The sequence below is a fragment of the Hemitrygon akajei genome, chromosome 16 (assembly GCF_048418815.1).
Source record: "Hemitrygon akajei chromosome 16, sHemAka1.3, whole genome shotgun sequence".
NCBI lineage: Eukaryota > Metazoa > Chordata > Chondrichthyes > Myliobatiformes > Dasyatidae > Hemitrygon > Hemitrygon akajei.
In genome coordinates this window covers 46,521,867-46,536,007 of record NC_133139.1, presented here as the reverse complement: position 1 = coordinate 46,536,007, position 14,141 = coordinate 46,521,867, and the positions used below count along the sequence as shown (strand labels likewise).

Below are 14,141 nucleotides of genomic sequence, written 5' to 3'. Positions count from 1 at the left end.
ATTTGGATAGGTTAGGTGAGTGGGCAAATTCATAGCAGATGCAATTTAATGTGGATAAATGTGAGGTTATCCACTTTGGTTGCAAGAACAGGAAAACAGATTATTATGTGAACGGTGGCCGATTAGGAAAAGGGGAGGTGCAACGAGACCTGGGTGTCATTGTACACTAGTCATTGAAGGTGGGCATACAGGTACAGCAGGCGGTGAAAAAGGCAAATGGTATGTTGGCATTTATAGCAAAAGGATTTGAGTACAGGAGCAGGGAGGTTCTACTGCAGTTGTACAAGGCCTTGGTGAGACCACACCTAGAGTATTGTGTGCAGTTTTGGTCCCCTAATCTGAGGAAAGACATTCTTGCCATAGAGGGAGTACAAAGAAGGTTCACCAGGTTGATTCCTGGGATGGCAGGACTTTCATATGAAGATAGACTGGATCGACTAGGCTTATACTCACTAGAATTTAGAAGATTGAGGGGGGGATCTTATTGAAACGTATAAAATTCTAAAGGGATTGGACAGGCTAGATGCAGGAAGATTGTTTCTGATGTTGGGGAAGTCCAGAATGAGGGGTCACAGTTTAAGGATAAAGGGGAAGCCTTTTAAGACTGAGATGAGGAAAAACTTCTTCACACAGAGAGTAGTGAATCTGTGGAATTCTCTGCCACAGGAAACAGTTGAGGCTGGTTCATTGGCTATATTTAAGAGGAAGTTAGATATGGCCCTTGTGGCTAAAGGGATCAGGGGGTATGGAGAGAAAGGAGGTACAGGGTTCTGAGTTGGATGATCAGCCATGATCATACTGAATGGTGGTGCAGGCTTGAAGGGCTGAATGGCCTACTCCTGCACCTATTTTCTATGTTTCTAGAAGTGCAAGGGCAGCAGGGCACATGGACAACCTGCAAGTTCCCCTCCAAGTCACATGCACCTTAACTGGAAAGATATTCCCGATCCTTCACTGCCAAGGGATATAATGCAGAATTCTGTAGTTCTGTAGTGTTTGGGAGTTTCTTCTAAAGGAAGTTTGCAGCAGTTCAAGAAGGTAGTTCACCATCACCTTCTGAAGGGTGTTTGGGGTTGGCAACAAATATTGGCCCTGCCAGTGACAACCAGATCCTGAAAATAAACAAGAAAAAAAAATTCATTGACCATGTCCATAAATCCACATTGATTCTGCCCAAGCCTATTATTATCTTTCATCTAATAGATCCTAGTGCTTTATCCAGCACTGAAGTCCTGGAAGAATTGTCTAATTCTTACTAACCAACAACAGTATTTCATGTGTAAATCATCAGATAAAAAGCATCTTTTCTCATCAGCCACCAGCAGATTCTCACAACTTTGGATCTTTATCTGTTCCTTATGAACTGGGTGAAGGGATGAGAGTGGTGTATCTGCCCTGGCCTGCTGAAACCAGTCCTTATCTGTTGATTGCTGAGTACATTAGCACAATCTACATCTTGTGTATGGAAACATTTTCATCTTGACCTCCATGACTTAGCTTGCATCCTCCTTACTGCTTCCATTTTATGGCTAAAAGATTTTAGACTTTTAGATTTTATCTTAAACAAATGTATTTACCAAATATTTCTGACTTAAAATTGTACAATACATTTACTCCTCAGAATCATGCAGTTGTTTCTTTTCTCTGGTTGCTTGTGTGAAGCACTGTAATACCCATTGGATCATTGTTAACTCAGGAATTTGACTTCACCCTTGTGTAGGAGGCATCCTGTGTAGGATGATATTATGCTGTGTGAACTTGGTGGTGGGAGGGGGTGGTCACTGTCCTGGGACACTTCCCATTGGCCACCCCCATGAGAGTCAGCTGATTTCCAGAATACTGACCTGCAAGTCCTGCAATGTAAACAAAATACTCATACCTTGTGCCTCTTGTATTTATTATCTCCCATCCCTACTGATATAAAGAGCACTACAGTATTCCACTGGGTCCTTCGATCCCACTGAACCGTGCCAACCACAGCACCCTCCCTGCTCATCCCAGTTGCCCTTTCCTGCCACCAACCTATCCAAATGTTTCTTAAGTGTTGCAACATCCCCCAGCAGCACATTCCAGGTGCTCATTACCCTCTGTAAAGAAGTTACCCCTCTGGTCTCTTTCAAATTTCTCCCCTTGTATCTGTGCCTACTAGTTTTGCTGTCTAGTTCTCCCCAGTCTTCAGAAGAAGACAATGACCATATCCATACCTTTCATGGTTTTATAAAGTTATGTAAGGTCACCTCTCATTCTCCTATGTTCCAAGGAATGAAGATCCAGCTTGGCCAACCTCTTGTAATCAGGCCCTCTAATATAGGAAGAATCCTTGTAAGTATCCAATACACCCTTTCCAGCTTGATAATATCTTGCCTATAACAAGATGGCCAAAACTGTACTCAGTACTAAAAGGGTGATCTCACCAACAACTTATATCACTGCAACATAATGTCCCTGCTCCTGAACTTGATGCCCTGACTGATGAAGGCCTGCATGCTAAATGCTTCCTTCACTACCATGTTTAGTTGTGTGGTCACTTTCAGCGAACTGTACGCTTGTACTCCTAGGTCCTCTGTTCCACAACACTTGTTATTGCCCTGCCATTCACTGTATAGGTCCTACTCCTGATAGTTGTCCAAAATGCATCACCTCACACTTGCCCAAATTAAAATCCATAGCTACACTCTCACCTCACCCTTGAACCCAATCCTCCAAGTTTAAAAAGTGCAAGTGTGCAACCTCACCTCCCAAATTCTCAAATGCTGCTGTTTCTGCTCCTTCCAAATCACCCAATTTCACCCCTTCTTCACTAAGTAATGGTCATTTAGCCTTAACGCTAGGTCATGGCATAGCTAACCTTCCAAAGCTGGTCTCACAAGGAGAATGGACCAGGGCAGTGAAAATGTGCAATGCTCTTCTGTTGTGATTTAAGCCTTGTACCTTGGGGAATTTGAAGCATCGGATCAAAGAGAATATCCATCGTTATTGCCAATAATGACCTGTTGTAATTATTTCCCAGTTATCTTGTTACCTGTACCAGTACATCTTAGTGTCCTAGTTTAAGATTTCTGAGCTAGTTAACAGTTAGCTATTTCCAGACATTGTGACTAATACTATTCAAAATGGGGCAAGTCAGCAAGTGTCATTCCTTGGCATTTTTGTGATGTGGATGCTAATTTCCTCTTAGCAGCCATGCCTGAATGTTGGTTTGTACAGACATACTGTAGGTTACTTTATTAGCTGTGTTGCTAATGCACTGACCATTCTACGATCATTGGTGAACATTCCCACTTCTGACCTTATGACAGAAAGAAGATCACCGATGAAACAGTTGAAAAAGAGATTGTCCTGAGGAATAGCTGTTGGGGCTAATCGTTATCTTCAACAAATGGAATGGTAGCACTAGCACTGTTTTTATAGCTCCAGCACAGGTTTTGTCATAGAAACATAGAAAAGCTACAGCACAATACAGGCCCTTCGGCCCACAGTGCTGTGTCAAACATGTACATACCTTAGAAATTACCTAGCGTTACCCTTAGCCCTCTATTTTTCTAAGCTCCATGTGCCTATCCAGGAGTCTCTTAAAAGACCCTATCGCATCCACCTCCACCACCGTCGCTGGCAGCCCTTTCCACGTGCTCACCACATCGTGACCTGTTGCGTTATCTGTATGGAGTCTGCATGTTCTCTCTGTGGCCATGTGGGTTTCCTTCAGGTGCTCTGGTTTCCTCTTGCATCTCAATTACTTGTGAGTTGGCAAATTAATTGGTTACTTCACATTACCACTAGTATCGAGGTGAATGGCAGAATCCATCAGATGGCAATCCCCTATAGAGGGGCACAAACTGTCAACATTTTGGGCAGAAATCCTTCGTCAAGGATAAGAATCACCAGCAAAACACACAAAACGCTGGAGGAACTGAGCAGGGCAGTCAGCATCTTCTGGTTTCTTCTCCCTTCCTTTCCAGTCCCGATGAAGGGTCTCGGTCCTTGAAATCTAAAGATGCCACCCGACTTGCTGAGTTCCTTCAGCATTGTGTTTGTGTGTGTGTGTGTGTTTGTGTTTGTGGTATAAAATGGGATTAGTGTAGGATTAATGTAAATGGGTTGGTGGTTGGTGCAGGCTTGGTGGGCTGAAGGACCCATTTCTGTGCTGTAAGTATGGTTAAGATTGAGATGTTGGTCTTTGGTTAATTTAATTTGCTTTAGTGTTGCTTCTCTGAGATGGCAATTACACATGATTGCGCCTCGGTGGCATTGTGTTCACGATGCCAGGAAGAGATAGAGCCAGTGTAGAGTTTCACCGATTTCCATGACGGGAAACCGTCCAACATCAGACATCCGCTGCTTGCAGACCTTCTAACAGGGAAGGGGGGAGTGTGACTGCATTATAGTGAAGCATGAATTCTAGTGTGTGAACCAACAGCTGTTCCTCCTGTTGACAGGGCTGTGGGGGAACTTTGAAAGAACAGCAAAAGTGAATTGTGTTATGTTTTACTGTTATCAGGTGAGCTATCATGAAGGCCATTCTCCTTTTGGCGACTTTGCTTCTGTCAGTGGCTGCCGTCTCTCTGATTGATCCAGCGCTGAATGAAGACTGGGAGAAATGGAAGCTGTTGCAAGAGAAGCAGTATACAGAGGTGAGGCCATCAAGTAGCAGCCGGGCTTTGTGAACTTCAGTAGGTAGACTGTCTGTGAATCCGAATGAACTGTTAAAACTTGCATTTCCGTAGCACCTTTCACAACCTCCAGCATTGTGAAATTCTTCATGCCGTCCGTACTCCAGTGACCAGGGTTTGAGCCTGACCTTGGGTGTCGTACTTGCAGAGTGTGCATGTTCTCTCCATGACTGCATGGACTTTCATTGGTGTTCCAGTTTCTTCCCCGATTCGAGCACTACATTGGATGGCAGGGCAATTGGCCACTGTAAATTCTCTCATTGTGTAGACAGAAGAGTCAAAGGGAGTGATGGGTTTGTGAGGGAGAATAAGATAGAGGGCTACAGTGCAAATACGGAGAGGGGGTGGGACTAATGTGATTACTTTTGTTGGAATCTAGTAAGGACCCACATGGGTTGAATGGCCTTCTTGTGCGTCATGTTAACCAGGTAGCAAATACTGCTGACCGGCAGAGAGCAAATAGGAAATTGCCAGCAAGACTTGGGAACAAATGTCTTTGCTTCAAACATTAATTTGTGGGTGGGGCTGGGTAAGTATAAGCAATGCAGGAAAACCAGCCTGATGTTCCCCAGAATATCGCTGTGGATCTTCTTATCACCTGACAGAGAATTTGGGGTGTTGCCCTGCAGAAGCCACCTCTGGCATTGTGGCACTGCGAAACTGTCAGCCCATGTGAGAAGGTCTGAGAATGATACCGCAGTCTACAGAGCCTCGGTGACCCCTAATTTCCATCACAGAGTAATGAGAGAAGAGTAAAGCATCCGAGACGTGACTGTCCAGATCTAAAGTAACTTTGTATGACACAGAAGCACGTAAAGTCCACAGTATCCTACATACTTGGTGATTCTTGAATAAGGGTCTCGGCCCAAAACATAAACTGCTTATTTTCCTCCACAATGCTGCTAATTAGCTGAGTTCTTCCAGCACTTTGTGTGTTACTAGTGATTCCAGGGCCTGGGTATGCAGCAGTACTAAACAAAAGAACCTTCTGAAATGGAGGCAGAAGTAGGATATTTGGCTCTATCTGGCTTGTCTTTCACCTCACCACTACCTTTTTGACTCCATCTGTATGGATGGCACACGAAACAGTAGTTTCCAGTGTATCTCTATGCATGTGACAATAGTAGTCCAATGACAATTTCTGGGAACTGTTGCCTGAGGTGTTTAGGCTACAGTATAGCCTTGTTCTGCAGACAGCACCTCATCCTGCAACCTTGCTAGGCGATCCTTAGTGTGTGAGAGCCTGCCTGATCTGACCTTTGGGGAAAAAATGATTAGTTGTTGTGTTGGGTGTTCCTTATAAATTAAAAAAAAAGTGCTCTCATTTGACTCAGAGGGGGCAGCATGTATGGCCTGCCCTGAGTGGGGAGGGGCAGCGTGTATGGCCTGCCCTGAGTGAGGGGGGGCAGCGTGTATGGCCTGCCCTGAGTGAGGGGGGGGCAGCGTGTATGGCCTGCCCTGAGTGGGGAGGGGGGCAGCGTGTATGGCCTGCCCTGAGTGGGGAGGGGCAGCGTGTATGGCCTGCCCTGAGTGGGGGGGGGGCAGCGTGTATGGCCTGCCCTGAGTGGGGGGGGGCAGCGTGTATGGCCTGCCCTGAGTGGGGAGGGGCAGCGTGTATGGCCTGCCCTGAGTGAGGGGGGGCAGCGTGTATGGCCTGCCCTGAGTGGGGAGGGGGGCAGCGTGTATGGCCTGCCCTGAGTGGGGAGGGGCAGCGTGTATGGCCTGCCCTGAGTGGGGAGGGGCAGCGTGTATGGCCTGCCCTGAGTGGGGAGGGGCAGCGTGTATGGCCTGCCCTGAGTGGGGAGGGGCAGCGTGTATGGCCTGCCCTGAGTGAGGGGGGACAGCGTGTATGGCCTGCCCTGAGTGAGGAGGGGGGCAGCGTGTATGGCCTGCCCTGAGTGGGGGGGGGGGCAGCGTGTATGGCCTGCCCTGAGTGAGGAGGGGGGCAGCGTGTATGGCCTGCCCTGAGTGAGGAGGGGCAGCGTGTATGGCCTGCCCTGAGTGGGGGGGGGGGGGCAGCGTGTATGGCCTGCCCTGAGTGGGGGGGGGGGGCAGCATGTATGGCCTGCCCTGAGTGGGGGGGAGGGGCAGCGTGTATGGCCTGCCCTGAGTGGGGAGGGGCAGCGTGTATGGCCTGCCCTGAGTGGGGAGGGGCAGCGTGTATGGCCTGCCCTGAGTGAGGGGGGGGGGGCAGCGTGTATGGCCTGCCCTGAGTGAGGGGGGGCAGCGTGTATGGCCTGCCCTGAGTGAGGGGGGGGGGGCGGCAGGTGTATGGCCTGCCCTGAGTGGGGAGGGGCAGCGTGTATGACCTGCCCTGAGTGAGGGGGGACAGCGTGTATGGCCTGCCCTGAGTGGGGAGGGGCAGCGTGTATGGCCTGCCCTGAGTGGGGGGGGGCAGCGTGTATGGCCTGCCCTGAGTGAGGGGGGGCAGTGTGTATGGCCTGCCCTGAGTGGGGAGGGGGGGGCAGCGTGTATGGCCTGCCCTGAGTGAGGGGGGGGCAGCGTGTATGGCCTGCCCTGAGTGAGGGGGGGGGACAGCGTGTATGGCCTGCCCTGAGTGAGGGGGGGGCAGCGTGTATGGCCTGCCCTGAGTGAGGGGGGGCAGCGTGTATGGCCTGCCCTGAGTGGGGGAGGGGCAGCGTGTATGGCCTGCCCTGAGTGGGGAGGGGGGGCAGCGTGTATGGCCTGCCCTGAGTGAGGGGGGGGCAGCGTGTATGGCCTGCCCTGAGTGGGGAGGGACAGCGTGTATGGCCTGCCCTGAGTGAGGGGGGGGGCAGCGTGTATGGCCTGCCCTGAGTGGGGGGGGGGCAGCGTGTATGGCCTGCCCTGAGTGGGGGGGGGGGCAGCGTGTATGGCCTGCCCTGAGTGGGGGGGGGGCAGCGTGTATGGCCTGCCCTGAGTGGGGGGGGGCAGCGTGTATGGCCTGCCCTGAGTGGGGGGGGGGGCAGCGTGTATGGCCTGCCCTGAGTGGGGGGGGGGCAGCGTGTATGGCCTGCCCTGAGTGGGGGGGGGGGGGCAGCATGTATGGCCTGCCCTGAGTGGGGGAGGGGCAGCGTGTATGGCCTGCCCTGAGTGGGGGGGGGGGCAGCGTGTATGGCCTGCCCTGAGTGGGGGGGGGGGCAGCGTGTATGGCCTGCCCTGAGTGGGGGGGGGGCAGCGTGTATGGCCTGCCCTGAGTGAGGGGGGGCAGCGTGTATGGCCTGCCCTGAGTGAGGGGGGGGCAGCGTGTATGGCCTGCCCTGAGTGGGGAGGGGCAGCGTGTATGGCCTGCCCTGAGTGAGGGGGGGCAGCGTGTATGGCCTGCCCTGAGTGGGGAGGGGCAGCGTGTATGGCCTGCCCTGAGTGGGGAGGGGCAGCGTGTATGGCCTGCCCTGAGTGAGGGGGGGCAGCGTGTATGGCCTGCCCTGAGTGGGGAGGGGCAGCGTGTATGGCCTGCCCTGAGTGGGGGAGGGGCAGCGTGTATGGCCTGCCCTGAGTGGGGAGGGGCAGCGTGTATGGCCTGCCCTGAGTGGGGAGGGGCAGCGTGTATGGCCTGCCCTGTGAGGGGGGGGGGCAGCGTGTATGGCCTGCCCTGAGTGGGGAGGGGGGCAGCGTGTATGGCCTGCCCTGAGTGGGGGAGGGGACAGCGTGTATGGCCTGCCCTGAGTGAGGAGGGGGGCAGCGTGTATGGCCTGCCCTGAGTGGGGAGGGGGCAGCGTGTATGGCCTGCCCTGAGGGGGGGGGGGCAGCGTGTATGGCCTGCCCTGAGTGAGGGGGGGGCAGCGTGTATGGCCTGCCCTGAGTGGGGAGGGGCAGCGTGTATGGCCTGCCCTGAGTGGGGAGGGGCAGCGTGTATGGCCTGCCCTGAGTGGGGAGGGGCAGCGTGTATGGCCTGCCCTGAGTGGGGAGGGGCAGCGTGTATGGCCTGCCCTGAGTGGGGAGGGGCAGCGTGTATGGCCTGCCCTGTGAGGGGGGGGGCAGCGTGTATGGCCTGCCCTGAGTGGGGAGGGGCAGCGTGTATGGCCTGCCCTGAGTGGGGAGGGGCAGCATGTATGGCCTGCCCTGAGTGAGGGGGGGGGGCAGCGTGTATGGCCTGCCCTGAGTGAGGGGGGGACAGCGTGTATGGCCTGCCCTGAGTGGGGGGGGACAGCGTGTATGGCCTGCCCTGAGTGGGGGGGGACAGCGTGTATGGCCTGCCCTGAGTGGGGAGGGGGGGACAGCGTGTATGGCCTGCCCTGCGTGGGGAGGGGGGGGACAGCGTGTATGGCCTGCCCTGAGTGGGGAGGGGGGGACAGCGTGTATGGCCTGCCCTGAGTGGGGGGGGACAGCGTGTATGGCCTGCCCTGAGTGGGGAGGGGACAGTGTGTATGGCCTGCCCTGAGTGGGGGGGGGGCAGCGTGTATGGCCTGCCCTGAGTGGGGGGGGGGGGGGACAGCGTGTATGGCCTGCCCTGCGTGGGGAGGGGCAGCGTGTATGGCCTGCCCTGAGTGGGGAGGGGCAGCGTGTATGGCCTGCCCTGAGTGGGGAGGGGCAGCGTGTATGGCCTGCCCTGAGTGAGGGGGGGCAGCGTGTATGGCCTGCCCTGAGGGGGGGGGGGGGCAGCGTGTATGGCCTGCCCTGAGTGGGGAGGGGCAGCGTGTATGGCCTGCCCTGAGTGGGGGGGGGGCAGCGTGTATGGCCTGCCCTGAGGGGGGGGGGCAGCGTGTATGGCCTGCCCTGAGTGAGGGGGGGGGGCAGCGTGTATGGCCTGCCCTGTGAGGGGGGGGGGCAGCGTGTATGGCCTGCCCTGAGTGGGGGGGGGGCAGCGTGTATGGCCTGCCCTGAGTGAGGGGGGACAGCGTGTATGGCCTGCCCTGAGTGAGGGGGGGGACAGCGTGTATGGCCTGCCCTGAGTGGGGAGGGGGACAGCGTGTATGGCCTGCCCTGAGTGGGGGGGGGGGCAGCGTGTATGGCCTGCCCTGAGTGAGGGGGGACAGCGTGTATGGCCTGCCCTGAGTGAGGGGGGGGACAGCGTGTATGGCCTGCCCTGAGTGGGGAGGGGGACAGCGTGTATGGCCTGCCCTGAGTGAGGGGGGGGCACAGCGTGTATGGCCTGCCCTGAGTGGGGGGGGGGGCAGCGTGTATGGCCTGCCCTGAGTGGGGAGGGACAGCGTGTATGGCCTGCCCTGAGTGGGGAGGGGGACAGCGTGTATGGCCTGCCCTGAGTGGGGAGGGACAGCGTGTATGGCCTGCCCTGAGTGGGGAGGGGGGACAGCGTGTATGGCCTGCCCTGAGTGAGGGGGGGGACAGCGTGTATGGCCTGCCCTGAGTGGGGGGGGGGCAGCGTGTATGGCCTGCCTGAGTGGGGAGGGACAGCGTGTATGGCCCTGCCCTGTGAGGGGGGGGGACAGCGTGTATGGCCTGCCCTGAGTGGGGGGGGGGGCAGCGTGTATGGCCTGCCCTGAGTGGGGAGGGGCAGCGTGTATGGCCTCTGCCCTGAGTGGGGGGGGGGGCAGCGTGTATGGCCTGCCCTGAGTGGGGGGGGACAGCGTGTATGGCCTGCCCTGTGAGGGGGGGGGACAGCGTGTATGGCCTGCCCTGAGTGGGGAGGGGGCAGCGTGTTATGGCCTGCCCTGAGTGAGGGGGGACAGCGTGTATGGCCTGCCCCTGAGTGGGGGGGGGCAGCGTGTATGGCCCTGCCCTGAGTGGGGAGGGGGCAGCGTGTATGGCCTGCCCTGAGTGGGGAGGGGCAGCATGTATGGCCCTGCCCTGAGTGAGGGGGGGGGGCAGCGTGTATGGCCTGCCCTGAGTGAGGGGGGCAGCGTGTATGGCCTGCCCTGAGTGAGGGGGGGCAGCGTGTATGGCCTGCCCTGAGTGGGGGAGGGGCAGCGTGTATGGCCTGCCCTGAGTGAGGGGGGGGCAGCGTGTATGGCCTGCCCTGAGTGGGGAGGGTGGGGGGACAGCGTGTATGACCTGCCCTGAGTGAGGGGGGGCAGCGTGTATGGCCTGCCCTGAGTGGGGAGGGGCAGCGTGTATGGCCTGCCCTGAGTGAGGGGGGGGCAGGCGTGTATGGCCTGCCCTGAGTGAGGGAGGGGGCAGCGTGTATGGCCTGCCCTGAGTGAGGGGGGGGGCAGCGTGTATGGCCTGCCCTGAGTGAGGGGGGGCAGCGTGTATGGCCTGCCCTGAGTGGGGAGGGGCAGCGTGTATGGCCCTGCCCTGAGTGGGGAGGGGGCAGCGTGTATGGCCTGCCCTGAGTGGGGGGGGGCAGCGTGTATGGTCCTGCCCTGAGTGGGGGGAGGGGGCAGCGTGTATGGCCTGCCCTGAGTGGGGGAGGGGCAGCGTGTATGGCCTGCCCTGAGTGGGGGGAGGGGCTGCGTGTATGGCCTGCCCTGAGTGGGGAGGGGCAGCGTGTATGGCCTGCCCCTGAGTGGGGAGGGTGGGGGGACAGCGTGTATGGCCTGTCCTGAGTGGGGAGGGGCAGCGTGTATGGCCTGCCCTGAGTGAGGGGGGGGGGGGCAGCGTGTATGGCCTGCCCTGAGTGAGGGGGGGGGGGCAGCGTTGTATGGCCTGCCCTGAGTGGGGAGGGGCAGCGTGTATGACCTGCCCTGAGTGAGGGGGGGGACAGCGTGTATGGCCTGCCCTGAGTGGGGGAGGGGCAGCGTTGTATGGCCTGCCCTGAGTGGGGGGGGGGGCAGCGTGTATGGCCTGCCCTGAGTGAGGGGGGGCAGCGTGTATGGCCTGCCCTGAGTGAGGGGGGGCAGCGTGTATGGCCTGCCCTGAGTGAGGGGGGGCAGCGTGTATGGCCTGCCCTGAGTGGGGAGGGGCAGCGTGTATGGCCTGCCCTGAGTGAGGGGGGGGCAGTGTGTATGGCCTGCCCTGTGAGGAGGGGCAGCGTGTATGGCCTGCCCTGAGTGGGGAGGGGGGGCAGCGTGTATGGCCTGCCCTGAGTGAGGGGGGGGCAGCGTGTATGGCCTGCCCTGAGTGAGGTGGGGGACAGCGTGTATGGCCTGCCCTGAGTGAGGGGGGGGGTAGCGTGTATGGCCTGCCCTGAGTGGGGAGGGGCAGCGTGTATGGCCTGCCCTGAGTGGGGAGGGGGGGCAGCGTGTATGGCCTGCCCTGAGTGAGGGGGGGGCAGCGTGTATGGCCTGCCCTGAGTGGGGAGGGACAGCGTGTATGGCCTGCCCTGAGTGAGGGGGGGGCAGCGTGTATGGCCTGCCCTGAGTGGGGGGGGCAGCGTGTATGGCCTGCCCCTGAGTGGGGGGGGGGGCAGCGTGTATGGCCTGCCCTGAGTGGGGGGGGGGCAGCGTGTATGGCCTGCCCTGAGTGGGGGGGGGGCAGCGTGTATGGCCTGCCCTGAGTGGGGGGGGGCAGCGTGTATGGGCCTGCCCTGAGTGGGGGTGGGGGGCAGCGTGTATGGCCTGCCCTGAGTGGGGGGAGGGGCAGCGTGTATGGCCTGCCCTGAGTGGGGGGGGGGGCAGCGTGTATGGCCTGCCCCTGAGTGGGGGGGGGGCAGCGTGTATGGCCTGCCCTGAGTGAGGGGGGGGGGCAGCGTGTATGGCCTGCCCTGAGTGAGGGGGGGGCCAGCGTGTATGAGCCTGCCCTGAGTGGGGAGGGGGCAGCGTGTATGGCCTGCCCTGAGTGGGGAGGGGCAGCGTGTATGGGCCTGCCCTGAGTGAGGAGGGGGCAGCGTGTATGGCCTGCCCTGAGTGGGGGAGGGGCAGCGTGTATGGCCTGCCCTGAGTGGGGGGGGGGGGCAGCGTGTATGGCCGTGCCCTGAGTGGGGGGGGGGGCAGCGTGTATGGCCTGCCCTGAGTGGGGAGGGGCAGCGTGTATGGCTTGCCCTGAGTAGAGGGGGGGCAGCGTGTATGGCCTGCCCTGAGTGGGGAGGGGCAGCGTGTATGGCCTGCCCTGAGTGGGGAGGGGCAGCGTGTATGGCCTGCCCTGAGTGGGAGGGGCAGCGTGTATGGCCTGCCCTGAGTGGGGGGGGGGCAGCGTGTATGGCCTGCCCTGAGTGGGGGGGGGCAGCGTGTATGGCCTGCCCTGAGTGGGGGGGGACAGCGTGTATGGCCTGCCCTGTGAGGGGGGGGACAGCGTGTATGGCCTGCCCTGAGTGGGGAGGGGCAGCGTGTATGGCCTGCCCTGAGTGGGGGGGGGGCAGCGTGTATGGCCTGCCCTGAGTGGGGAGGGGCAGCGTGTATGGCCTGCCCTGAGTGGGGGGGGGACAGCGTGTATGGCCTGCCCTGAGTGGGGAGGGGCAGCGTGTATGGCCTGCCCTGAGTGGGGGGGGGGGGGACAGCGTGTATGGCCTGCCCTGAGTGGGGGGGGGGCAGCGTGTATGGCCTGCCCTGAGTGAGGAGGGGGACAGCGTGTATGGCCTGCCCTGAGTGGGGGGGGGGGCAGCGTGTATGGCCTGCCCTGAGTGAGGGGGGGGCAGCGTGTATGGCCTGCCCTGAGTGAGGGGGGACAGCGTGTATGGCCTGCCCTGAGTGGGGAGGGGCAGCGTGTATGGCCTGCCCTGAGTGAGGGGGGGCAGCGTGTATGGCCTGCCCTGAGTGAGGAGGGGGGCAGCGTGTATGGCCTGCCCTGAGTGAGGGGGGGCAGCGTGTATGGCCTGCCCTGCGTGGGGGGGGGGGCAGCATGTATGGCCTGCCCTGAGTGGGGGAGGGGCAGCGTGTATGGCCTGCCCTGAGTGGGGGGGGGGGCAGCGTGTATGGCCTGCCCTGAGTGGGGGGGGGGCAGCGTGTATGGCCTGCCCTGAGTGAGGGGGGGCAGCGTGTATGGCCTGCCCTGAGTGAGGGGGGGGGCAGCGTGTATGGCCTGCCCTGAGTGGGGGGGGGGCAGCGTGTATGGCCTGCCCTAAGTGGGGAGGGGCAGCGTGTATGGCCTGCCCTGAGTGGGGAGGGTGGGGGGACAGCGTGTATGGCCTGTCCTGAGTGGGGGGGGGGGCAGCGTGTATGGCCTGCCCTGAGTGAGGGGGGACAGCGTGTATGGCCTGCCCTGAGTGAGGGGGGGCAGCGTGTATGGCCTGCCCTGAGTAGAGGGCTGCATGTACTGGTGGGCTTGGGGTGAGAACACAAAGGCAGCTGGAACTGAGCTAATCAGAGGGCTGGGGCAGTGGGTCTTCAGATGTATAACTGGTGGAGGAGCCCTGACAGACTTGCTACTCCGTCCCAGCCTGATGGAACCCGACCACAAGGGTCAAACTAAGATCAAGTATCAAATATAAAAAAAATTCCTTTGGGTTTGGTGGATTTGTGTTGGGTTTGATTCGATACCTGAGCAGCCCTGTAACACATTTGTAGGAACAACAGTTGTTAGTCAAATAGCAGCTTCCTGCCCAGAATGCAGCTTGCACAAGGAACTTTCTTCATGTTCACACTATTCTTTAGAGATGTGCTGGTTTCACCGCACTGCACCACACCAAGGGCTCTGCCAGCCTTCACCCATTTTTGTAAGGTGCGTTCCTATCTCTTCCCTGGATATGCTGAAGATACCAAAGCCTGTCCTCATCAC

At 58.6% G+C, this 14,141-nt stretch overlaps 1 protein-coding gene across 1 annotated transcript in view; it reads left to right on the top strand.

Moving 5' to 3' along the window:
• The window catches only part of LOC140740015 (procathepsin L-like), a 46,237-nt gene that overhangs the window by 7,935 nt on the left and 24,161 nt on the right, over window positions 1-14,141 (top strand). The window contains exon 2 of the mRNA XM_073068796.1: window positions 4,499-4,631. Coding sequence (XP_072924897.1) covers window positions 4,509-4,631 — 123 coding nt within the window. The 5' untranslated portion in view covers window positions 4,499-4,508. The remainder of the gene's footprint in view (window positions 1-4,498; window positions 4,632-14,141) is intronic.